This window comes from Nothobranchius furzeri, chromosome 11 (genome assembly GCF_043380555.1).
Source record: "Nothobranchius furzeri strain GRZ-AD chromosome 11, NfurGRZ-RIMD1, whole genome shotgun sequence".
NCBI lineage: Eukaryota > Metazoa > Chordata > Actinopteri > Cyprinodontiformes > Nothobranchiidae > Nothobranchius > Nothobranchius furzeri.
The window spans coordinates 61492071-61519371 of record NC_091751.1 but is presented as its reverse complement, the minus strand read 5'-3'; the positions used below and the strand labels follow the sequence as shown (position 1 = coordinate 61519371).

Below are 27301 nucleotides of genomic sequence, written 5' to 3'. Positions count from 1 at the left end.
AGTAAAAGAAACACTCAAAAGCTACTTTACAAATCTATCTAGTCTGTTTGTTTATTTATTTGCTGACCAATCAGCTGCACCGATACTGGTCAAAGAGAAGATCTAAATAAAGACTGAATTGATGCCGTGACCAAGACTAGATGCATAAAATCTATTTCGATATATTATGTAATACATTATAATTTTGTAATCACAATTTTGTTCTATTAGACATTATATTAGGTTTAGCTGCACAATTATCTCAGAGTTCTATGTTTTTATACGACACATAGTATCAGTGAACTCTAGTTTTATTTTATGATCTGTGCATTCTCATCTCCCGTGCTGTACAAGTGCGTGTGTGTACGTGTGTGTGCTTATTAAAATCCCAGAGGCAGTAGTTAGTTTTCAAACTACACAGAACGCAGCGCGGCGTCTTTAAGGGACACGCCATTCAGCAGCAGTAAAGGAAAAAAACTGCATAAAAGTGCCAAAAGTCAAACTTATCATGTTTTATGGTCATAAAAGTCTTGAACTGGGCACCTAAGGAAACATAAAGCCATTTGTGCACTCACTTTCAGCAGAGCACAGGTAAAATCATGCCAGGTCCTACTTGTCTTTCAGCAATTTTTCTCTTTAGAAATCGCTGAGGCGTAAAAGAATGTAAGTCCAGGTTACTGGTCTTCAAGGGGTTTCACAATAGCAGTTTTCAGCGCCAAAGGGAACATACCAGCGAGTAGGGAATGACTGATGGACGCTGGTGCCTCTTTCGCTTGACAACTGAATGCTGGTTTGTGTCGGTTGAGAAGGATTTAGAGATGGAGACACATTTTCTTTGCATTTACGCCTCACAGAATGGGAGAATGGGATCTTTGTTGATAAGAAAACACACACACATGTGCGCCATACACACACACACACACACACACACACAAGTTGCAAAGAGTTGGTGTTAATACCCATCATTGTTGATCGAGGCCACTAAAGACTTTGCATCATTGTTGGTTCAACCTTAAGTCATCATTGAGAAGTCATATCGTGACAGTCGTTGATTTGTCGGACAAAAGGTGTGTGTGTGGTGTGTGTGTGTGTGTGTGTGTGTGTGTGTGTGTGGGGGGGGGGGGGGGGGGGGGGTACTTTACACTAAACCAGAACATTGAGTCCAGTCCTGTCCATCCCATCTGTCCTGTCACACAAATGTGATAAAACAATGACTGACATTCTCATAATAAAGCTTGTAGAATATGTTTTAAAAATGAATAACACCAATTGTAAGAATGAATAGGGTGAGAGAGAAAATGGTCTGCCTGGTTTTGTGTGTCCTCCAGTGTGTATCGTAAAGGTCTCTCTCTCTCTCTTCGTTTCACCCCGCTGTGGGTCTGTGTGTTAGAGGGTGAATAAATGTCTAGTGATTGGAAACCTTTTCCTTTTGTAAACTCGAGTCTCTGCCAGAGAGCATTGTGTAGCATTGTTTACCAGCCCTCTTGTCCCCTTGTCTTGCCTGTGTGTGTGTGTGTGTGTGTGTGTGTGTGTGTGTGTGTGTGTGTGTGTGTGTGTGTGTGTGTGTGTGTGTGTGTGTGTGTGTGTGTGTGTGTGTGTGTGTGTGTGTGTGTGTGTGTGTGTGTGTGATATAAAGTTGACATTACCAGTTGATTGCTCCCTAGACTAGTCTTTGTGTGAGCTCATGCATGCACATGCATGGCTGTGCACGGTAATGCATATGACGGCTGACATTATGGGATTGCCACCAGTGTGTGTGTGTGTGTGTGTGTGTGTGTGTGTGTGTGCAGCTGTGTTCTTGTATATGGGACAGCTGGGATGATTACTTGTGTGTGTATGCATGTGCACATGTGCTTATTTTCCATTCAAACATGGCGTGTTGGTTTGACAATATGATGTAAGATTGCGTCACTTTTCGGTTTAACATGTTATTGAATTGAACAAATTCTGATTGGCTGGTTGTTATGCTGCAGGTCAGTTAGCTTAGTTATACAGTGCTGCTGAGGCATAAATGGAAGCTTTGGTAAACAATCACCTTTTTTGACTTTGATTATGTCTATATTAATCCCACAACATGGACTTTTATCCACTTGTGTTGCATTCATTAATGCCAAACTTTAATCTTGAACATGGAGGGGAATTTTAATGTAAATCTCATCAAAGTTTGAACTGAACTTGTTAAAGGTGTAGCAATCGATGTTTCTGAAGAACCGCCCACTCAACGTTCTTTAAAATGCACATGCGCACCCCTCTACCAGTTCGTGGAGCGTGCTCGTGCACGCTCTGTTTCCAAGCAACTGCCGGCTTTGCACCTGTTGACTCTAGTAAATTATTTTTTTCCCCACAATGTCGGATTCTCCATCAGTAAGTTATATTCCATGTAGCATTACGAGCATCTTCATAGCTTTTTTTGTAATGCTATAGTTAGCTATCAATTAGCATATAAGTTATATTGTTTTGCTGATTGGTTTAGAGCTTTCCTGAGGAAAGTCTTGTTGGTTCCGATACGGACTACGAGCCCGTGCCCGGTCCATCCCGACCAAGATTCAGGATGAGGGTGCACCTAGAGACCGAGTGAGACCATCCAGGGCCGGAAGAGCCACAGCTTCAACAACCCGCGGCAGCCGAGAGCAGGAAGGAGGCGGCCGTGTCAGAGGTCGACGTCGAGTTCGAGGTCAAGCTAGAACCCGTGGGGGTCTGCTCGCTGACATTACACGGGATGACTTAGAGAGGGTCCAACAACTCCGGCAACAGTTGGTGGCAGTGAAAGAGGTATGCGTGCACATCTAACTACTAACTTATCATAATTTTGTGCAAAAAACGCCAAAAGCAAAGCCTTTATTTTACATTTGCTCCATTACGAGTCCATTTATTTCATCTGTATGATTATCCCGATTTTGAATGTGTGAAATGTTATGTGGCTTTATTCTAAAGTATTCATAACATACTCTGCTCCATCCAACATTATGAGTTACATTGTGCTACAGCGAATACACAGAAAAATGTTGTGAATGTACTTCCTTCATTTTATTCCAAACATTTTGCTCTCAAGTTCCTTATGCCTGTAACATGTCGTATCTGAAAGTTTTATGAGTCCATTAGCCAAGCACAACACTTTAAAAGTGTGATTTTGCATTCACAGGCTAGGATAAAGAGACTGACGCTAGAAGAGTGCCAACAGCTTCTACAAAGATGTCTCACACGGGAACCTAGTCTAATCTTTGACCTGATGAGTCTCACCCCTGATCACCCACAACCTGGACCTTGTCCTCCACAGTCACCCAGCTGGTGTGTCTGTCTACAGTGCAGAAATATGGCAACACCGCTGGAACAAAAATGCTGTCAACAACAACAACCACAGAACTGTACATCACTGTTGCCACACATGGACTTATACATCTTGAATGAAGGTGCATTGAGACTGGCCAGACGAATCTGGAATGACCTTAGAGCGGAGGCTGACATCCGGGATCCAGGAGAAAGCCATAGGCAGTTCCGCTATGCTGCATACAGGAACTTTATTGTCTGGCAGTATGGCCTTCTGGGACCAGGTGATAGAATTGTTATACCTTCATGTTGTGTGTGGAAAATTAGAGATAGTTTCCCAGATCCAAATGTATGTAGGCTTTCTTCCATCAAGAGTGTAAAACATTTATAGATGCCTAATAAATCTTTTTGTAATTTACCTCAAAAAAGAGATCTCAAGAGCTTCACTTGCACACTCATAACCTGATTAATTACACGGTTGTATTCTGACACTTCAAATATGTAACATTTCCAGGTTTTAATAAAACAAGTCTTCCAGGGTTTGTTAGGTGTTCAAACACAACTTTACATTTATAAATACGTAAACAATTTACCTCAGCAAAAAATTATTAAAAAAATGTATGCGGAAATATAAACAAACGGTTATGAATTTTTTTTATTAGTTCTTACGTATAAAATCGATGTTTTATGAAAGGCATACATCCACCAGAAAATGTTTGATATGGCACATTATGTACAGCTGAAAAAGAAGCACACATTTGGTTCCCTTTAGATGTAGGTACAGTTGTAAACATCAAGTTGTCTCTCCTCGTCACCCACAGCATTTTGTCACACCCTGTCCTGTCTCCCCATTCTGTTCAGTCATGTGTCCCTGTTAATTGCTCCCACCTGCCTCTCGTTTTCCAATCACCCAAGCTCCCAGCCCTCGTGTATTTAAACCCTCTCAGTTCTGTGTGTTTTGTCGGTTCATTGTTTCCATGTCCTGCGTGCAGTTACTATTAAAAGACCTTTTGCATGTCCAGATTGCCTGCCTGCTTCCTCCCCAGCATTTGGATCCTCACAAACCGCTCAACTCACCTGCACCGTGACAGAATGAACCGACCTCCCGAAGGATCCAGCGGGGAGGTTCTCCCCTGGGAGTACCTGCTCCGATGGCTCACCCCGAGTCACCAGCCGGCTTCTCCTCCTCCAATTCCGCCACGCCGCCATCGAGCCTCGGCGTTCCTCTCCACCCTCCTGGAGCCAGATGAGAGGTTGGACTGGGAGACGCAACCGGACCAATCCTGCTATGTGGGCACCAGGCTGGCTGTGTGCTCCCCGGCGTTGGTCCGCGGCACCGGGAAGGAACCCTGGCTCCACCAACACCTCCAGCACGTAAAAAAAAAAAGATGCAGCTGCCCATTACACTTCTTTGCTGAAAAACTTTTAATATTTTATGAACCCCCTGTTGGATATTTCTTTACCTCTCAAAGTCCTCCCTGGATGTACAATACAGACCAGAAGTTTGAACACACCTTCTCATTCAATGTGTTTTCTTTATTTTCATGACCATGACCACTGGGAACTCCTTCAAGACTGCTGGGAAACCATGTCAGGTGACTACCCCTTGAAGCTCATCAAGACTGTGCAAAGCAGTAATCGGAGCAAAGGGTGGCTATTTTGAAGAAATCAATCAATCAATGAATCAAGTTTTATTTATATAGTGCTTTCCACCACCCTGAAAGGGGGCCCAAGGCACTGGACAAGAAAAGTAACAAAGCTAAAAGTAGCAAGTCATAAAAACATTAAAAACAAAATAAGAACATAGACATTTGTGAACAATAAGATGCCAATGAGATAAAATTTAGATAAAAGAAAATTTAAATTAATTAGTTAAAAGAAAGCTAAGAACTAAAACTAAAAACCAGAAACCAAAAGCTTTAGGAGAAGCCATCCTATAAAAATGAGTCTTCAACCTGCTCTTAAGGACTGCCAGTGATGGGAACTGTTTGATTGTGAGTGGGAGCTGGTTCCAGAGACTTGAAAAGACCAATCACCACAAGTCTTAAAACGGGTGCGAGGGATGATGAGCATTTTCTGGTCAGCTGACCATAATGACCTTGAGGGAACATGCTTTATTAAGAGTAGGTTGGGCCACTGCCTTGGAAAAACTTAAACACAAAAAGCAGAATTTTAACTGTGCCTTGTATGAGACTGGGAGCCAGTGAAGGAAATCCAGCACTGGAGAAATGTGGTCCCTTTTCCTAGTTCCTAAAATAAAAAGCATGTTTTCAGTTTGTTCACCTTTTTTGGGTTAAGTACATAACTCCACATGTGTTCATTCATAGTTTTGGTGCCTGTAAATGGTCATGAACATAAAGAAAACTCATTGAATGAGAAGGTGTGTCCAAACTTTTGTCCTTTACTGTACATCATATGTAACTGGTAACTGTTTTGAGTCAACCCCATTCGGTATGGCCACCACAGCTAAGCTACCTTAGCAAATGCAAGAATCTCTGTATCTTTTACTGGTATTTGGTTACAGTTTCATGTTTTAATAGCTGAGAGTAATACTGTGAGATCTAACAGCATGCAGAATGTTTTGTTTTTGTTCGACAGTTAATCAAGACTTTTATCATTTCTCAGTAAGAGATCTTAGTTTAAAAGTCTAGCACAAAAGTTGGTGAGGGCCACTAAAGAAAAACTAGACCTTTTAGGACTTGCCGTACACGAGGAAGGTTTCATAATTAGTTGTTTCCAAGTAACTCACCAGTCTAATTATGTTTATGGTTTGCAGAAGGACCTTCATAAAATGTTTTGACCATTTTGATACAGAGACCTTCTGAGCTTTACATAATTACTGTAGTGAATATACACTTCTCAGAAAATGAAAGTATTTATCTTTAATCAGAATATAATTTCAAACATCTGGGATATTGATCTGGTCAGTGAAGTAGCAGAGGTGGTTGTTAATCATTGTCAACTGTTTTGTTTATAGCAAGTTTAATAACTGGAGCACTAAAGGGGCAACAATTTCATGACCACAAAACTGCAATGATTTTACAAGTTTTTCAGTAGTTTTGCCATTAACTTGAGTCATTGTCTCTATTGGTAACATGAGATACCTGAACCCTACAGAGGTTGCACTGGCAGCCCTGCTCCACCAGGGTGGCATGTCAATGTGTGCCATTACCAGAAGGTTTTCCATGTCTCCCAGCATCTTTAGACCCATTCTTAGATCATTTAGTAGTACAGTGGGCCCTGGGTTTCCTGGCTTCATGTGGCAAGAGTATGCAGGTGGCTTATGGAGAATGAAGGACTTGACTGGCCTCTGAGTTCACCAAACCTAAATTACATAGAATGTCATGTTTATGTCCATCCAACATTGGGCTGGGCAATAAATCGAAAATGTATTGTTATCAAAATTTCTGACTCTTGTCGTGATTATTTTTCCCATGTCAATAAATTTGATAATAAAAAAATGAAAAGATGTGTGTAGATTGGCAGCGTTCATGTCCCTTTAAGAAGAAGAAGAAGTGTATTACAGAACTACAATAACCTAAATTCAGTTGGTGTTTGATTAGGTCTGTAAGTTGGAAGAATATAAAATGAATCTGTGTTTCGTTTTATTTTGTTTTTTTTTAACACTTTGAATGAAACAAAGAGTAAAAAAAAAAGCTATACCACTTCAAGTTACCTTAAGGAAAAATGTGACTTAATGTATTACACGTGATAGCCCCTAGTGGACAACTTTTGTTTCAGTAACAACCTGTAGTTATGGTCTGTTTATTGTTATCGAGGTGAAATCCTCAATATATCATGATATTAATTTTAGGCCATATCCAACATTACCAAGTCACACCTCAGACTGTCCAGGAGCTCAGTGATGTCGTGGTCATGATGGGAGGAGGTACCCCAGCACTCCATTGATCGGCTCGTGAGGAGAATGTACTAATGTCAGACATGCATGTGGGGGCCGTACACATTACCAAGTACTATTTTGATGGCATTTCATGAAATCTGACTTATCTGCTGCATCATTTATTCAGTTTCACTTCCTTCGTGATTTAGAAGTCCATCCATCCATCCATTGTCTGAACCCGCTTGTTCATGTAGGGTCGCGGGGGGGCTGGTGCCTATCTCCAGCGGTCAATGGGCAATCAGGCGGGGTACACCCTGGACAGAGAGCCAGTCCATCGCAGGAAAACACAGACACACAGGACAAAAAATCATGCACACACACACACACACTCACACCCAAGGACAATTTAGACAGACCAATCAACCTAACAGTCATGTTTTTGGACTGTTGGAGGAAGCCGGAGTACCCGGAGAGAACCCACGCATGCACAGGGAGAACATGCAAACTCCATGCAGAAAGACCCCAGGCCGGGAAGCGAACCCAGGACCTTCTTGCTGCAAGGCAACAGAAGTAAAACCTCTGTATGTTGATAAGTTTGTTTTTCATCAGATCACTTGGGATCGTTTTTTCCTAGCACACTACTCATTCCATACAAGTATGGATATCCGTTATGATTTTTTTCCTCCAACCAAAAATTATCAAAAAGTTACTTTAATTTAGTTTTAACTGTATTTAATTATCTTGTGTTTTCTTACCTGATAAGTGAGCAAAATTTGAGCCATATGTATCCTGGTGTTCGACCCTTCTGCTGTTCAAATACAAGTTGGGGATCTCATTGAAATGAATGAAAAGGGCACTTCATTTCAACACGCACAACTTGTGTGGATCTGAACACAACCTTGCTGTAAATCTCTTGAGATGCAGCCCGGCTGCATAGACGGGTGCTTCCATTTGAAATGTATGAACTGGAGGATAAAACCCACTTTGTTGAGCTGGATCTGCACCTTTAGAGTGGTTTAATAGTGTAGTGCTGTTGTGGTTCCGCGAACAGAACTTGTATCATTCACTTAGTAGCTGTGCATTTTTCACAGAGAAGCTTAATTTCTTAAGTTTTCCTTGTCTCTTGTTGTTTATTAGACTGGGTTTCCTTGACAGTTCAGCGCTCTTCCTTCTGTCCTCCCCCTTTTTATAGCTTTTCTCTTCTTGCTCCCCCTGGCCTCCTCTTTAAGGCCTCCTAGCTGCTGCCTGCCTGCCAGCCGCCTCTCACCCATTGTGGGCTAACAATGGCAGGCGAGGCCCCAGCCTCGAGGCCTGCAGCCCGGGCCTTGGGTGGTGCTATTAGAGAAGGGGTGTGCTTAGGAGTGAAAAGACAACTCTGTGGGGCCAACCAGAGGGGAGGGAAGCCAAGAAAAACCAGGTCACACCCAGATTAAAATTCAATGTATGTGACTGCCTACGTCATTCAAGCTGGCCTGGGTACAGAGAGTGCACGTTGGGTGGTAGGAGGTGGGTAGGTGCAGGAATACGAGAATCTGAGTACTTTCTGGGTGCCATTCAACTTTATAAAACACAAGGGTGATCAAATTTGTTGGGGTACCCAACCCTCTTTTATGCCACACTTCAGTTGGATTTCCTCAGTGTACCTCCAGGGTGTGTGTGTGTGTGTGTGTGTGTTGGAGAGATCTTAATGGGGCAGCAGTGGCGTCATAATGCATGCAAGACAAAGCAGATTTGGTGATGCACGCTTCCTTTGTGCTCCTTTGGCATTTGGGGATGTGGGGTGCTCTGTGTAAAGCACACACATGAAGACACACACAATCCAGTCCCCCTCTGTTTTGGGCCCCATCCCCATATGGTAGCTTGGCTTGATGAGAGCTTTATGAAGTCAACCAGAAGTCCCCCACCCCTCCGTGTGTGTGTGTGTGTGTGTGTGTGTGTGTGTGTGTGTGTGTGTGTGTGTGTGTGTGTGATTGCTTTTCAGCTAATGGATAAATGAGAGTTTCGCCCTCGCCCAGCCATTGTGTGTATGTACATGAGCCTTGTGTGATTCGCCAGCTTGTGTGTTTGGCTTTGCCTGCTGTTTTCATTATTTCATTATTCATGTTTCATGCATGATTGTGCAAAAGGAGCAGCGATCAGCTTTGCGGGGATAGAGAGGATAAAGAAGGGGCGGGGTTCTAGAGTCAGACCACAAATGTTCTGACCCCTTTGCATCGGGCGAAACCTTCACCAGAAGAGAATACGTTGCAGAAGCGGAACAAAAACATCTCACAAAAACTACACTCAGCATTTATTCCAGATTTGCTGAGGCCTATGCTGCGTTTGGGGAGTCTGAAAGGTGTTTCATTTGACGAGAAACTCAGCAGGAGGATTAACCACCAGTGCTTCCGTTTTTTAGCGATTCAGATGTGCATGTTTGTTATGATCGAATTAAAATGTTTCAAAATAACCGATGCCTCTGTGTCTTTGCTACAAATGAAGCTGAATCACAACAATTTCTTTCATGAGAAACTGATGACAAGCTGTCCATCTTTATTCAAAAGCAAAACACCAAAAAGTTGGTAAAGTATGGATGTTCTGTTCTTTCACTAACCTTTAATGCGTTTTGGCGCCTTTGTCCCACAATCTTTATGAAATAGCATTATATTGACAAACTCGTTTGGGTCACTGTTCACTTTTTGTTCAGTCATCAGACAGTCCAGCAGCTTTCATCACGTGTTGGCTTTTAGTTCTGCAGCACAAAACAAAAAGCACCGATTAACGAATCTGGATCTGTTTTTTTAAATGTGCAGCTTTGTGCTCAGTTGTAGCTTGTGCACAGCTCAGCGCCTCCCTCCTCTGTGTGCGTTTGTGTTTACACAAACGACATCACAGCAAGCTTTTTCTCTCTTTCTTGTTTTTGTTGCTAACTCGCTGTTCCTTGTGTTGTGCTCGCCAACCCAGAATGGAGCCATTTTGTCTCCTTCAGTTCCTGAAATGAAATATAAGCCTCTTAAATGCATACTTATCTTGCCCTGCAGACTGTGCCTGAAGTACACACACACACACACACACACACACACACACACACACACACACACACACACACACACACACACACACACACACACACACACACACACACACAGACTAAAGAGACATTGTGATGCCAAGCCTAGTTCCTAAGACTGCTGCTTTATGCGTATGGCAGATGCTTTGCATGCCGCCATATTAAACAAAAACCATGGCTAAGGCCACGGCTGGTTTAGGAAAAGGGCAAAGTGTGAGAGAGACAGAGAAAGACAAGACAAAAGGGACAAACAAAGGGAGAGGTGAGGACAACAGACTTGGCACACATATAAACAAGGAGGAAACCCAAGTGTGAGCTTCTACACACACATACACACATGCATAATAGGGCCCTGTGAAAACCTGCCTTTTCCATTTTATGTTTGTTTATGTATTTAGCAGACGCTTTTGTCCAAAGCGACTTACAAGTGATGAGTGATTTTAAGGCTTCTGAGTTCCACTTTTCCATTCTAACCAAACACGTTCACCTAAAACATGCTTAGTTATGAATAGAATGAAAAATATTTACGACTCAGTTGCCATAGAGTAAAAAAATTGATTCAATGTTTGACAAATACAGAGTTGTGGTTTTGCAGAACAATTGATGCTTTTGCAAATTTATAAAATGTTTCTTCTTCATTTTTTGTGCTAAATTTTAGTAATTGATTACGAGGTAAAGGGCCATGGATCAATAAAGGTCACAAAAACCGGACAGGGGAGCCCATGCTGCCCTGGTTTTTGTGTGAGGTACGGTGGCTGCAGAGGCCAAAAAACATCAAAATCTACCATCTTTCCCTGCTTTCTGATATCAAGAAGTTCCATTACTGCAGGGGTATTCAGGTCCATGTCTGGAGGGCCGGTATCCAGCATGTTTTAGTTGTAACTCTACTTTAACACACCTGATTTCAATCAGCAGGTGATTAACAGGCTTCTGCAGAGCCTGATGAGCAGCTGCACAGGTGATTCAGCTACTGAATCAAGTGTGTTGGAGCAGAGAAACCACTAAAGAGTGCTGGAATTGAATACCCCTGCATTAGTCTTCATTTTGTATAGAATTTTAGTTTGTTAAAGTCCACCATTCTGTCTGCGTTTTCCTGATTGTAAACATCACGAGTCCCTGCATGCACAATGTGAACACACACTCCTGATGACCAGTTAATGTAAAGAATTTAGCAGATGTATGTTGCATGAAATGTAACATTAACATGTTTTAATTGTAAATGATTACATATGAGTGAGCAGCTGATGATTTGAGCAGCTTTTATCATCCTTACATTTTCTGTTTTAAATCTCCAGAGCATTTGTCTTTGTTGTCTTCAAGCTGAGCGATGAATGACTGTTGATCCTATCCTGGCATTTATGGGCTCTTATTCAAGGTGTGTGACAACCAACTAGTCCCACCTCACTGCTCTGTTTAAAGTTGGCTGCTGTCAGTAACAGACTGATGCTTCAGTCCTTTGCTGAAGCTTGCTGCCCATTTCCAAATGATTTCTTCAGGGGACCTTCCAGATGGCTCTGTGGAACAAACCGTCTGGTTTGTCACTTTATTTTATTGGTATCTGCGTGTCTAAATTGTTCAGTATTCATGCTTTCAGAAGAGTTATTGATAAACCAACGTTAAGGTGTTGTTGCTGCATTTGTGCTTCTAAAGCCTGGTTTATGCTTCTCCGTCAGCTCCGTAAGAGACAGACACGCACGGATTGACGGAAGCATTTTGCTTTCATACTTCTCCGTCTCCTGGAGAGTGTTGCAAAGCAATTGTCCGGCAGGACCACAGAGGGCGTAGCGCTGTTCTGTGGTATCCTGTCATGTATCGGTCCAAGATCGTGTGTTTATATTGTGTTTTTTGTGTATATAAGAGACTTTTAACACGGACATATTTGTCTCTCATTCTCCCACCTCTTCATGCGCTCCCCACCTCTAAACCCACGTTTCCTGTCATTTCCGTCCACAAATAAAACGCTTGCTGCGCATCTTTTCACTCCTCCAGTCACGGGAGAATTAAACGTTCATGTTTTTAGAGTTTTTTCGCGAGGTATTCTTCAAGCTTCTCCGTGTCTGCCGCTAGTTATCCTCGGCTCTCTTTGCAATGGCGGCGCTGTAAACAACAGCGGCATCGTGACCAATCACAAGCTTGCGTAATCCGTCTCGTTCGACGGATGTTTAAAAAAGTGGGCTCGACTCTGTACGTACTTGCGTGCCTGCCAGAGCCCTACGCAAGGACGGATAATGGCGTTGGTGTCTCCGCACTGACGCAGACGGAGAAGCATAAATCAGGCTTAAGACCCAGGGCATAAACTCTACACCAGCTGTCAAGGCTAGGGCTGCACCGATATATCGGTGCAGATACCGATGCGATACTGGTATCGGTATTGGTAAAAGGTAACCGATACAAATGCAGTTGCTTGAAAATGGCGTCACTGTAACTTCACTGTAAGTTGTCATTTCTGTTCACCTAATATTTTAGTTTTGTGACGATTTTTATTCATATATTTTACTTTTTATCTACCTCACAGTATTTTCCTGTTGAAAACAGAGAAGAAAATAAAATCTGTATTCAAATCATTGCATTTTTTGTGTGGTAGAAGTATCGGTATCGGCGAGTATTCAGATCCAAGTATCGGTATCGTATCGGTTTGGTAAAAGGTGGTATCGTTGCATCTCTAGTCAAGGCTGCCAGTTTCAGTGGCACACCTCAATGTTGTGGTGTGGTGTAACAACTCCCAGCATTGTTCCATTTTTTTTTAAACAACTTTGAACATTTAGACCCCCCTCAACACACACACACACACACACACACACACACACACACACACACAGAGATCTTCCCGAACAGTGTTGGTGAACATGTTGCTAGTGTTTGAGAGAGATATGCATGTATTTGCCACAGATTGGTTTTTCACACATTTACATCTGATTTGTCTGCCAAGAACCAAGAAGTCAAACATGGAAGTCCATGTTTTCAAAGCATGAAGGCTTTCTCACACAATCCTGAGTGCTTGCAGCGTGGTGAATTGTTTCTGCTCGTCTCTTTGTGAGTGTGGCCAGACGAGGCCGCAGCACAATAATCCGTCTTCACCGAAAACACAGCAAAGACCAGGCAGGAACAAAAGCCTCAGCCTTCTTATGTCTAATTTAGCTGTGAGTGAACACCCCTCTCTCTCTCTCTCTCTCTCTCTCTCTCTCTCTCTCTCTCTCTCTCTCTCTCTCTCTCTCTCTCTCTCTCTCTCTCTCTCTCTCTCTCTCTCTCTCTCTCTCTCTCTCTCTCTCTCTCTCTCTCTCTCTCTCTCTCTCTCTCTCTCACTCACTCACTCACTCACTCACTCACTCACTCACTCACTCACTCACTCACTCACTCTCTCACTCTCACACACACACACACACTGAAGAAGGACCGCTTCTGTGTTCACACACACACTCCTCAGTTCTGCCGCAGCTTTGTGTTCCTCACAATGTGTGTTTTGGTGTTAACATTTCTGCTCCTGGCTTTTTTCAAGCTTAGGGTCAATTTTTTATTTATAATTTTTTTTGTTTCCTGCAATCTTGAAAACAGATTTTATGGCATTTCTCTGTGAACAAGTGACACTCACACAGGTAGGAATCATGCAGGAAGGTTTTCAAACACAGCAGCATGTATCATCTTGGCTTTATTTCAGCATCGTACAAAAGGATCCTATCAGTCCACCCATACACACACAGCTTTAACTTCCATTGGGATAACTTGTGTTTGTGTCAGGAAAACTGGTTTGCAACAATCGTCTTGTGCACGCGTCCTCACTCTGCTCCGTCTTTGCCTTTCAACGTCAAAAACATTTCTAAACTCGCAGAGTAATCCTTTTTTTGGTGTTCCTTCCTTCCCTCCTTCTGAATTACTTGAATGCATTTGCTGAATTCTTCAGTTTTTTTTTTAGTTTTTTTTTACTCATTGCTCAATCAGGCCGGGGACTCGGGGCAGACGCGTCAGCTGATTTTCACCTGCATCAGCTCCGTCAAATCGGCAGTTTTTCCCCTCATTTCTTGTTGTTTTCACAGCTACACATCCGCTGAAAGGGACTTGATTAAACCTTCTTCTCTCTTTCTCTCTTTCCACTTCTTCTTCTGCCTCCTCTTCCTCACCCTTCTCCTTGCTGTCCTTCTCTCCTTCCCCATTCCAAAGAATGGAGCAAATCAGGGAATCAATTCTATGTAATCATGACAAATGAGTCCCGGCGGTTAGCAAGGATTTCATTTTTTATTTATATATAATTTTTGTGCTTGTGTTTGGGACAGGGCTGCTTGGAAATCACAATTGAATCAATCAGCTGTTATCGCATCTGCAAAACACTGCAGGAAGGATAGATGGGTGAAGGATGGATAGACAGAGAGGAAGAGAAGAGCTAGTGTACTTGTGTGTGTGTGTGTGTGTGTGTGTGTGTGTGTGTGTGTGTGTGTGTGTGTGTGTGTGTGTGTGTGTGTGTGTGTGTGTGTGTGTGTGTGTGTGTGTGTGTGTGTGTGTGTGTGTGTGTGTGTGTGCATTTGCATGTCTGCTGTGCTGAGATAGACGGCTGATTGAATATAGGGCCAAGTGGGTGTGTGTATGCGTGTGTGTGTGTGTGAGAGAGAGAGAGCAAAGGGGGGTACTGTGTTAACCTTGGAGCTGTCAGAACAGATGGGAGATGGGAAGGGCCACAGGCTGCAAGGGATGTGTTGGCTGCTGGAGGAAGATGAATCCTCGGCTGCTTTTGGAAACAAGGAAGTGAGATTAAGGAGGGGTGAAGGGGGGAAAAAGGCAACAGTGAGATTTGTACTTTCTGCTGGGCTTATTTCTGCTGAGTGCAACTTCTTGATAAAAGTCCAAGGGGCAAATGTGTCATCAAGGACTGGATGAGGGAGTTGGGGTGGGGGTGGGGGTGAGGTGTTCAAACCACGGGGGAAAGTTGCCGTGAAGAGGTGAGGTTTGTGGGTGGCAGAGGACGATTTGTATTGTATCTGATTTTCTTTCTACAAGACTGCATTTGTTCCTGTAGTTGAGGTAAAAGCCTTATAAATGGTCCTTCATTCTTGCAAACTAAACAAGCTATAAAGAACAAAGCCCAAACACTTATTTTGATCGCCAAAACGGAGTTTAGCTGCACAGCTGCTGTCGATCTGGAGCTGCGTAGGTTTAAGCAAAAAGTGCTGCTAGGCCTATCTAGGAAACACGTACAGCACCAACTGACACTTACCTGACACTGCCAACATCCAACTCAGCAATGAATTATAACTAACCCAAAAGCAATGCATGGTAACACATGTCATCACCAACAGGTTGACTGTCATGCAATGGCATAAATCATAAAAAGGTCACAAAATACTCAATCAGCTTTACAATGAATGTATTGCCATCATTCCAGTCATAGGCACTGCAAGGTGATCTAAAATCAAGCCAAAAAGAATTCATACCTTTTGTCCAAAATCCCAGACAAGCCCCCAATTTGTCAGGACCCATCTCAAAGACATGGCAGCAAAACACAAAACAGAGCCGTCAAAAGCTGGAAAACAATGCAGACAATAGAACAAGTAAAGGACTAACCAACACAAAGGATTGGAGAGTCTTAATAAATGCAGATGACATTGTAGTGGCCACAGCTCACTGATCTGAATCATGAGCTTTGGTCAAATATCCCAAAGCACACCACTTTTGGCAGGATTTTGGATCACTTAGACTAGTACTGACATCAAAGCAACACATCTGAAAAGACTTTGAGTAGATGGTTTATTTACTGAGACATCTATTGTTTTTTCCCACTCATCTCCATAATATGGAATCATGCCAAGATGGAGCAATGACTTTGGGTGGAGTGTGTGTTCTGTAGGGATGAAGGTGTTTGGAAAACAGATGAAAGGAATCAAAGACACTCTCATCCACAACTTTAAAGACCACTGGGAGATGCTAGTGTATGGCAGTGATGGTGTGTTTATCTGATTGCATTGAAACGTGGGTGAATGAGACAAACCAAATTAGTGTGTGTGTGTGTGTTTGTGTGTGTGTGTGTGTGTGTGTGTGTGTGTGTGTGTGTGTGTGTGTGTGTGTGTGTGTGTGTGTGTGTGTTCACATACACACTTTTGGCTCTCTGCCCAGCTCCCTCTCCCCAGCTGATTAGGGGTTAATGGCCTATAAGCATGGGGAACTGTCAGCCTTCTGATTGGCTGATGACTGTTTGTGTGGGTGGAGTTTATTGCAAAGTGACAGATGGTGTACAACAGGGAAGAAGGGAGGCTTGTGTGTGTGCCCGTGTGGGGCATTGTGTGGACCAACAAAATGTCCCAACAATGTGCAAATGTCCACACATTACGGGTTAAAAGTCAAAATGTGTCCACTTAAACATAAAGACAAGTACACACACACACACACACACACACACACACGTCAGTACATAAATGTCCATGGTGAAGTTATGTATAGGCTTTCAGAGCAGGCCGGCCTACCTGCATATAATACACACACACACACACACACACACACACACACACACACACACACACTTGTCTCTGTATCCTTGTGTGGACCCTCCATTGACTTGATTCATTTTAGTGACTCCACTATGCCTAACCAACACCCTAACCATAACCAATGCTGTTTTATTCCTAATCCTAATCTAAACCAAAAGTTAATTCACACCGTACCTCTAAAATCACGTTAAAGGGTATTTTTGTCATTGTGTGGACCATTCAAATGTCCACACACTGCGGGTTAAAAGTTAAATTTGTCCACTTAAGCATATAAAGACAAGTACACACGCACACTCTCACACATACACACACAGACCAAAGAGCTATGCCAAGGATTAGGCCAGATTGTTGTACTTGGCATTGTGCCCAGTGTTCACACATCACACTTTTGATTCATCTTTGTTAGAAATTCAACTGTTTTGCAGAACTGAAGCATTACTGTGTGTGTGTGTGTGTGTGTGTGTGTGTGTGTGTGTGTGTGTGTGTGTGTGTGTGTGTGTGTGTGTGTGTGTGTGCGTGCATGCATGCATGCGTGTGTGTGTGGGATAGATTAGATATCTACTGTGAATATCAATATAGTTTGCACCATTTCTTCTTTATGTCTGCAGTGGCATTAAGAACAAAAGCAGGCCGGCCCTGAAAAGGTTGTTTTGTTTATCACCTCTGTGGACGAGTGTTTGTGTGTTCTTGCAGACGGTCTGATGTGGTGCCTCTTTATTATTGTGAAGTGTCATTGCTTCTCCATCTGCTGAAGACACACAATCCACCTCAGCCTTGACACACACACACACACACACACACACACACACACACACACACACACACACACACACACACACACACACACACGCAATGACTATCCAGTGAAAGGAGTACCACAAGGTTATGCTTTTGCATTCATATTGTTGTCAATGTTTCATATTGTTAAGTGCTATAAAACCAAATTGAGTGGATGGTGTCTGCTGTAGTTGTATAGTTAGTCAAATAAAATGTCTCCTTTTGCATATTTTAAACATATAAATATGGCCAATAAATGCCAGTACATCATCAGTGAAAATATTTTTATTCCTGTTGTAACTTTAAATGAAATAGCAGGCAGTACAATGTAAATTAAAAATAAACATAAAAGTGGACACATTTCTGACCAGAGACTGAATTTTACCAAATAGACCCAGTAACCCCACAAGAGCTCACCAAACATAAAAGTGAGAGTTGATTTTTTTGTCTTTTCTTACAAAAACCAAAGTGGCCTTCCTCTCTAAATGAGCCTATCAGTATTTAGAGTATGTTGAGCCGCTGATGCCGACAAATGCCATTTACTTTGCCAGGAACAATCATGTTGACTTTGCTGAGGTGTGAATGCCAAAAGCTGCTAACTTACCCGGATAATTAAACCTCACAGTGATGAGTTTTTTATCTGGAGAACTGGCAAAGCCAGGAGGGAGGGATGCCAGACAGATGGACCCTGAGCTGTGTGTGAGCCATTTTAGACTTGATTGAAAGTGAAAAGAGCAGTGGTGTCACCATCACACATTCATCCCAGAGTCCGGAGCAACAATGGGCTTTAACCCAACAGACACAGGCAGAAAGAAAAGGAGGGGTGATAGGTCTGAAGCTAAGAGAATGCAGTACTGACTGTGGGAACGACGCATCTTCATCACCTGCCATCGAGCCTTCTGAAATTTTAGTTTAGTTTTGAGAAACACTGACAAGACACGATTGAGACAATCACAATAAATGTTCCCGAGAAGCTTTTTAGACGTGCACTTCCTTTATTTCCTCTTGATCTTTGCCTCACTCCTTTGATTATTTCAGCTAGATGAAATTTGGACGGCCTCACAAGAAGTCTTTGTTAGCAGTTTTGGCAAAAAAGTAGAAGAGAAATGGAAAGCCATGTTTGACATTTACAATGTTACCACAAAGTATTTCAACAGGAGGACTCAGTGGGGAGGGACAGATTTGAACCATTTGGAGGACTCCTTGTGTCTATCACTGGCAGCCTCTCTTCTGTGATCGTTTCTCTCACAGCTTCATCCTCTCTGTCATAGTCAGATGGGCTGTTGGGATCGGTGGGCAGATCGTCTTGATCAGTAGTGTGTGATTGTCAGTTGAAATGACTGAATGCTGCAGATTTAGTGGGCATGTGGAGGTATACTGTTCAGAAAGTTGCAGCCAAGTCGAGGCACCAGTTTTCAGTGGTTGTGAGTGGTTTTGGTGAAAAGAAGACATTAAAAATCAGGTTTTTGACTTTGCAGCACACTCCTGAAATGTTCTATAGAGGTTTGCAAAGGCTGACACGAGATAGCATATATGTTTATCTCTAGACCCTCTAGCCCAGGGGTGTCAAACTCATTTTAGCTCAGGGGCCACATTGAGGGAAATCTAGTCCCAAGTGGGCCGGACCGGTAAATTAAAAAAAACTTCAGATTGTTTTCTTTGTTTTAATACAATCAATACAAAACAATGCTGGAGCCTGAGGACAGTGTAGTACAAGTACAACACCTGAAGTGTACTTGAAATTTTGAGAAAAATTTAAAATCAACAAAAAATACATTCCTTAGTGATTTAAAGAGCTTACAGATCACATGGCAAGATCAGTTTCATGCAGCACTTAAAGTATATTTGACTCATTTTACTTCACATCTTTTAGCTTTCACCAGAACATCAACATCAGAAGTTACATCCTGAGTGGCGGCCAACTTCAGGATGTGATTCAAGTTCTTGTGTGAGCCTTGAGCGCAGCTTTGTTTTATTTATACTCATTACAGAGAAAACTTGCTCACAATGATAAGTTTATTTTCACTCTACATTGTAAAGTATGAAAATAAAGTTTACACAACCATCTCGCGGGCCGGATTTAACCCGCTTGCGGGCCGGATTCGGCCCGCGGGCCGCATGTTTGACACCCCTGCTCTAGCCCTAAGAAGATGCCCTGAAGACTAGCTGGTCACATAATGTGCAAACGTAGCATCAAAACATCTGGGGCATTTACAGCAAGTATGCAGGTTAATAGTTGCTGCTTCATTCTCTTTTATGCTGATCTTTGTTTGTTATTGCGTTCTGGTACTTGTTGTATTGGCATCAGGACCATAATAGCCCTAATTTTCTGTTTTTATCAGAATTTAAAAACAAAACAACAACCTTCATGATTGTATTGAATCATTTTCTGCCTTCTGCCTACTGTACATGGACGGGCCCCAACACCTGGTCCCTTACTTCAGGCTGTGAAAGAGCAACTCTTGCAAAAAGTCTGCAACTGCAAAGTAGGTGTGCGAAAACAAACTGAAGGAAAATTCTGGACCAAATTGTTTGCACGCTCCCCTGAACATCTTCCGTGTTCATCTGTGAGAACAGCTGCTGCTTGACTGTTTATGTGCCCAGCGGCGTACACGTTGTCATTCTCTGTTCAGAAGGACAAATGATTGAATCATGCGGTATGTGTATGTGTGCTTTCTTGAGTCCATGCTCAAATGTTCTGATTTGGAAAAGCCTTTATAGACAACACCCTCATCAGACCACTTTACACCGCTTAAACATTCTCCCTCTCCTGATAATAACATTGTACTTTCTTTGACGTTGGATGTGCTACTACTAGTTTACCCGTTTAATTATAGATTCACTAGGATAAATACAATAAAGTTTATCTCTCACCAAATAGAATATTTACTAAGAAATCACAATGTAACCATAGAAACACTACTTGGTGTATATGTTGTTTGTGTGTGTGTGTGTGTGTGTGGATTTGTGTGTGTGTGTGTTCTTGATCCCCAGTGAGTCGTGGAGGATGGCTGCTTATACTGAGCCAGGATCCTCTGGAGGTTTCTTCCTGTTAAAAGGGAGTTTTCCTCTCCACTGTCGCAAAATGCTTGCTTAGTATGAGGATTGCTGTAAAGTCGCTGACTCTAGTCAGTGACTCGATGCAATTCGCTGGGTTCCTTATATAGAGAACTTTTTACTGATCGGCTTAATGAACTGACCTGTATTGTAATGTTTACTGTGTGAAGTGCCTTGAGACGACTCTTGTCGTGATTTGACGCTATATAAATAAACTTGAATTGAATTGAATTTACAGTGAAGACCTGCATACCTCAGAGCCAAGGTGTTAATAGCCGCTATCCACAGACGCATCATTGCAGCATATCAGGGTAATACTGCCACCATGTTGTGTTCTTTGAGTGCGCCGTGTTGGCATGGCGAGCTGGGATTATTGCACCATTTGTGCCACCATGCTCAATAGTAATATCACCGCTACACCAGACTTCTGATTGATGATCGCACGGTGATGTCATGATGACTGACACATGGAATGTTCTCCCAGCCCTGGCTGGCAACTGTATTTAAAGATGTCCTTCATTCTTATTTTTTAACACATTTGCAGTGGTCTCTTGTAGGAATGAATACCTTGTAAGTCTGGGGAAACACGCTCCGGTTCTCCTGTTTCAGCATTGAGAATTCAGCCAGAGGAGAACGTAGATTCCGACAACAGGATTTGGAGTCTTATTTCCTGATATTTGGGAATCTCGCCTCGGATTGGAAAACAGCAGTGCAACCCTGCCACTGACTCTGTTTACTTTGCAACGTTAATGTTTTATCTCCACAAATAACACAAGCCTGGAGGAGTTCTGCTCTGTGGTGGAGTTGCTAACGCTAATGGTTAGCTTTACTAGTGGAGACTTTTTTTCTGCTATTTCCTAGACGGTAAGCCTACAACAGCCTTCCCCATCGTGAGCCAAGATGGGTGAGCCCATGAAAGTTAAAAACCAAGTTAAGACCAAGCTAAAAGGAAATCCATGGCAGTGGAAGACCACCCCCACAACCACACCATCGTGTAATCTTTTGTAAAAAAACACACAATGGCACCACATTATCGCCACAGGCTTACCACTTACAAAAGACTAAGGTGCCCTGATGCCGCCTCCGCTTTGTGGCAAAGTGGCGCCATTCTCTTTTGTTACAGGCTGATGTCTGTGTGGGCGTACATGTAGGTGTGAGTCTGCATTGGTTAGGATTAGATGTGCACTTTTTAACTTGTATTTACGCCAGGGGTCACCAACTCCGGTCCTCGAGGGCTTCCATCCTGCACATGTTAGCTGTTTCTCTGCTCCTACACACCTTATTGAAATGAATGAGAAATTAACAGTCCTGTGCAGAGTTAAGGAGAGGACTGAGTTACTCCATTCAGGTGTGGTAGAGCAGGAAACACAGAAAACTAGCAGGATGGTAGCCCTTGAGGACCGGAGTTGGTGACACCTGATTTACGCAAACCTCTACATTTCAGTAGGATATTTCAAATGTTTAAAGTTTCTGCCCATTTAGAGTGTGTTTAGCTGTATCATCACTTTTACCTACTTTCTCTTAGGTTTGTCCTACCTAGTCACGATATATCATTTAGAATCCGGGCTCATATTAGTGGTCCAAAACTCTCAAATTTATCGTCATATTTCATACCATTCCAAGATTTGAGCCAGTGTTCCTTGAATATTTCAAAAAACATTATTCAACGAGTTTAGTATTAAAAAGAGGATCAAATACTTAAAAGGGGTTATTGATGTTGAATAGAAGGGGGCTGTGGTCAGAACCGTGTGGTGCACCACAGCTGATCGGTTACTAGACTCAATTCATCCAGTGAGAAAAGTAACTGGATGTGAACGGATGTTTATGCTGCAAAAATGTTGGTAAGTTAGTTTCCTATAGTGTGACACAAGAAGGGTCAGAGATTTAGGTTGGCGGATTTGATCAAATAATCCTACATTTTACAACTGAACATGCAGATAGACCTTATTGTAAAACGTGTGACCAGCTAGCACAATGTTAAAAGGAAACACCACACTGGCTTTGTGTGTTCAGAATCCATCCGGATAAATGGGAAAACGACCAAACGGTTTGGCTAAGTAGAAAATAAGAAGCCCATAAAGTGGAGGAAATCGTTCCCCACAGGTGTTTAACAGCAGAGCAGTAAACGGTCAGAGCGGTGGGTGGCGTGGCACTGAAGATTAACTGTGCAAAACACCGTTAAAGTTTATTTATTCTGCAAATCGTCCCTGCTATCCTGGGGACTGTGTGTGTGTGTGTGTGTGTGTGTGTGTGTGTGTGTGTGTGTGTGTGTGTGTGTGTGTGTGTGTGTGTGTGTGTGTGTGTGTGTGTGTGTGTGTGTGTGTGTGTGTGTGTGTGTGTGTGTGTGTGTGTGTGTGTGTGTGTGTGTGTGTGTGTGTGTGTGTGTGTGTAAGGGCAGGAAATGATCCCACCATAGCAACCCCCTTTTTTGAAGGACACACATAAATATACTGAAACATGAAGAGAAGGAAGCCACGTGTCCGATGTCCTCACGGTGAAGTCTCCCAGAGATGTTTGTGTTTTATTTTAAAGGTTTTCTTTATACATCTCTGATCACCACACATCCTGCTGCTTCTTTTCTACCCTATCATCTTTATCTCACACACACAACAGGCAAAAGATTCATATTTTAAAGGAATTTGATGAAATTGACTCGCTTAAACATGACATTTACGTTGGTTTACTCTATGTTTCACTCTCCTCTTCCCTTTCTCCTCGTGTGTTTACAGGATTTCACCTCAGCGGCACGGTGACCGAACCAGCCACGCCGTCTGAGCCGGAGATAACCCACAAGGTGGCTATCAGCTTCGACCGCTGCAAGATTACTTCTGTCACATGTGGCTGCGGGAATCGAGACATTTTCTACTGTGCGCATGTGGTGGCACTCTCGCTTTATAGAATCCGCAAGCCAGAACAGGTAATGCCCAAAGTTGTCATTACAGTCGTTATCTTTGATCACGCAAGAGAAAAATGGTATTTTAATTGAAATGTCATTTGAAAGCTGGCACTGGGCTAACTTGCCAGTCACAAGCCAACAGTTTAAAATGAAGAAATGCGGTTGGAATGGATTAGACTTTTATGTGTCTGGTGCAGGTGAAGCTACGGTTGCCCATATCGGAAACGTTGTTCCAGATGAACAGAGATCAGCTCCAGAAGTTGGTCCAGTATCTGATCACGGCCCACCACACCGAGGTGCTACCCACCGCTCAGAAACTGGCTGACGAGATCCTTTCCTCCAACTCTGAGATCAACCAGGTTCATGGTGAGACTCCAACCTCTTCATTCCATAATCAGACGGAGCTTAAAAAAGAAAAGCTGCGTTTTAGGGCAATGCGAGCTTCTTACACATTCTTCAAATCCGTCAGATTTTTTTTTAAGCCCAGAAAAGCAAGACAGTCAACAGGGAAGTGCTGCACTTTTTTTTTCCTAAGAAGTTCTTTCTCTGTAGGGGTGCATTCCATTTCTCCGCATAGATATCTTCACAGCAACAGGCCACACTTGAAAGCCATCAGACTTAAAACGTGCCGCATGCTCGTCCACTGGCTTCCCAAACGTCAGAGGACCTGATTACTCTAGTGAAGCAGCAAGCCGGGCTTCAAATGGCTTGTTTGATTCTTTTTTTTCTTTTAAGTTTCGTCTTAGCCTCCACTGCCTCCTCTCACCGGCAGGGACAGGTTGGATCAATCAAAGAATAAGGAGTTGATTGATGAAATGGATTCAGGAGATGACACAGGCAGAGATGTGTGAAGAGGAAGAGGACACTGAGAGAGGGGAGGAACGATGAAAAGGGCCAGGGAAAGTGTCGGGATGAAAAACGAGAGAGGACGGGGACCACAGCAGTCCTGCATCAGGGAAACAACAAACCAAACACATCCTTTCACCAAACAGAAGTCTTTATCCCCGCCTCTGTTTCATCCTCCTTTGCCAAATGTGGACATTCTCCAGCGTTTGCGTCCAGGAAACCCCGCGCTGTGCTTCCTGTCTGTGTTTGACAAGGGGAATCATGGGGGTTGAAGTTCAGTCGGTCCAGGAGCGGGACTGCCTTTGATGCAGGAATGTTGCTGTTTGCTGCTGCTGTGCTCTCCCAGTCAGTTGGAAACACATCTCTGGGCTTTCCTCAGCTCGCTTCCTGCAAGATCAAAGCAGCTTCCCCCACCGGAGCACATCTACATTTCTCCGCAATATTAGTCACACACACACACACACGCAACCAGAAGAAAAGTAAAGTTGGTCTAACGCTCCCTCAGAGGCTGATTAGCCTAACTCCAGCAGCGTTTTTTAATCCGTTGTGTCGGTGCTCTGTAGTTTAACGTGAAGCATAAAAGCATCAAAATGGAGCGCAGCAGCAGATTTGAGGATGAGATTTCAAACTATCAATCACTGTCGTCGATTCCAACCTGGATGAAATGTCAGCACTTAGAAGAAACGGGAGTCATATTTTGTGGAGATGGACTACAAACAAACCCTCATTTCCTGCGGTCACTTTTTTCCCTCGGGGTGTTAATTGAGAACAGGAAGTGTCTTCGTAAATGCACCGACTTTATTCCATTACCCTCAGCTTTAACAGGAGGATGCTGTTGCATTTACTCCCCGGTTCCTCTCTGCTTTCATCTCTCACTTCTCCCTGGTACTTGTCATTTACTGTTTCTGTGTAATCTCAGGCGCTCCAGACCCGACGGCAGGCGCCAGCATCGACGACGACAACTGCTGGCATCTGGATGAGGACCAAGTCAGGGAGCAGGTCAAGCAGTTTTTGTCCCAGGGAGGATACTACGGCTCTGGAAAGCAGCTCAACTCCATGTTTGCTAAGGTTCACGTCGTCCGCTCTTACATGTTGTCAGAGTTGATTTGTCGTGTTTGCAAAAATCATCATTCAGGCCTAAAACACGAAGAGAAACACTGAGAGGTTTCAGCAGGTGAAGTCTGTCTTAACATTTTTGCACCATCAGTTTTTCCAACTCACGACTTCTGCAGCGGTGAGATATGTGTGAATAAAATTATACAAATCCTTCAAATCTGCAGTGCGCTCTGTTGGAGTGAAGCTGCTTTTTGAGCAGAGTCCGACGAGACTGAAAAGTCTTTAACGCAAAATCCTTTTTTTTCTCTTTTACCTCAAAAATGTGGAGTTTAAACTTTGTTGATGTATAAAAATACTTATTTGGTTAATGTATTAAAACTTTTAATGACCACATGTTATATCTGCATTTTACACACAAGCTTGGGTCGTGGTGGTCCAGTTGGTTCTGTTGAGTTGTAGCAAGAAGGTTGCCAGTTTGAATCTCCACTGACGCCTTTTTTGTGTTATATATTTCTGTGTTTACAAGAACCTGTCAGAACTCGTGTTTTACGTCCTGAATGTGGTCGCCTACAGATATTGAACCACTTCTGCTTCTGACGAGCGGAGCTCAAAGATGGAAGCTGATGAGATGAATTCGTCGCCCCTTTCTGCTCTTTGCAGGTGCGAGAGATGCTACGAATGCGAGACTCTAACGGCGCCCGAATGCTCACGCTCATAACTGAGCAATTTATGGCGGACCCTCGACTGTCGCTATGGAGACAGCAAGGCACGGGGATGACGGACAAGTGCCGGCAGCTCTGGGATGAGCTGGGTGAGAAGAAATATTTGTTTACAGACAAACATCCAGTCAGCTGGTCAGATAAACGTTCAGGTCGTCCAGTCGGCCGCTGCCCCTCAGGCTCCTGCTTCTCCTCCGACTGCCTGCATGCATGCGGCGAATGATGAAGGCGGCCGATCAATACTGCTGCTCAACTTCTCTGCAATCAATCTCAGCATTTAGGAGGTCAATAAGAACACTTCCCGAGCGAGCGAGCGAGTGAGATCATGACAAAGACAGAAATAACAGCCAGACAGTCGGCTCATTTTTCTCCGTGACGCAGACGTCTGACAGTCGACACAGTTGGAGGTTTTTGTGAGTAGAGCAGACGCCGATCGCCTATAAAGCCGCAGGATCTGAAGGGTAGCTGCTCTTTGGAGGTTTGGGGGAGATTTCAGCTGTCAATAATAATTGTTATGAGTGAGCGTTTAACATTTTTGTAGTGCTGTTTATTAATTTTCAATGCAATTTTTTAAATCTATAAAATAAATAATATAGATTTTGAAAAAAATGTGATTGATCATTGGGGCAGCAGTAGCTCAGGTGGTAGAGCGGGTTGCCTCATGATCGGATGGGCATGGGTTCGATTCCAGCTCCCGCCAGGGGTATCCTGCTGTTGTGTCCTTGGGCAAGACACTTCACCCAACTTGCCTGTGTTAGTGGTGGTCAGAGGGGCCGACGGCGCCAAATGGCAGCCTCGCCTCTATCAGACCTCCCCAGGGCGGCTGTGGCTACTTGTAGCTTACCATCACTAGCAGTGTGTGAATGTGAGAGTGTGTGAAAGCGTCTTTGGGTGTCTAGAAAAGCGCTATATAAGTTCAATACATTATTATTATTATTATTATTATTATTATTATTATTATTATTATTATTATTCAAGTAGAGGAGCTCAACTTACAAAGTAATATCTTACAAAACATCAGAAATGAACACATTTGCAGTTGTTTGAGACAAGAACAGCTACAAGCCTTAATTACTGGAGGAACAATTCGAGGATCGTTGTTATTATTATCGTTGTTTATTATCATGGGACATATAATTGACTACTCTCGGACCTCTATCGTGTTCACGTCATTTAAAGATTAAACTCGACAACAAAGAGGGTTGTTTGTTTTCTTTCCTTCTTAACATTTAAAAACTGAAATATGAAGCTTTTCAATTTCTGAATGTATAAATGTCGTTTTTAAACAAATCCAGCTAAGTTGAGACACCACGCTAGAGCTGTTGCTTCCTTAACATTCTGGCA

The 27301-nt window shown here is 43.0% G+C and overlaps 2 protein-coding genes across 2 annotated transcripts in view; both read left to right on the top strand.

Annotated features, from left to right (window-relative positions):
* Positions 1–27301, top strand: part of zswim5 (zinc finger, SWIM-type containing 5) — an 84387-nt gene that overhangs the window by 46178 nt on the left and 10908 nt on the right. The window contains exons 2-5 of the mRNA XM_015957326.3: positions 23170–23357; positions 23534–23702; positions 25102–25250; positions 25899–26049. Coding sequence (XP_015812812.3) covers positions 23170–23357; positions 23534–23702; positions 25102–25250; positions 25899–26049 — 657 coding nt within the window. The remainder of the gene's footprint in view (positions 1–23169; positions 23358–23533; positions 23703–25101; positions 25251–25898; positions 26050–27301) is intronic.
* Positions 2464–3840, top strand: LOC129155781 (P2X purinoceptor 7). Its single transcript, XM_070556126.1, has 2 exons — positions 2464–2751; positions 3122–3840. Exon 2 carries the CDS (start codon positions 3209–3211, stop codon positions 3635–3637), a length of 429 nt encoding a protein of 142 aa, XP_070412227.1. The 5' UTR covers positions 2464–2751; positions 3122–3208; the 3' UTR covers positions 3638–3840.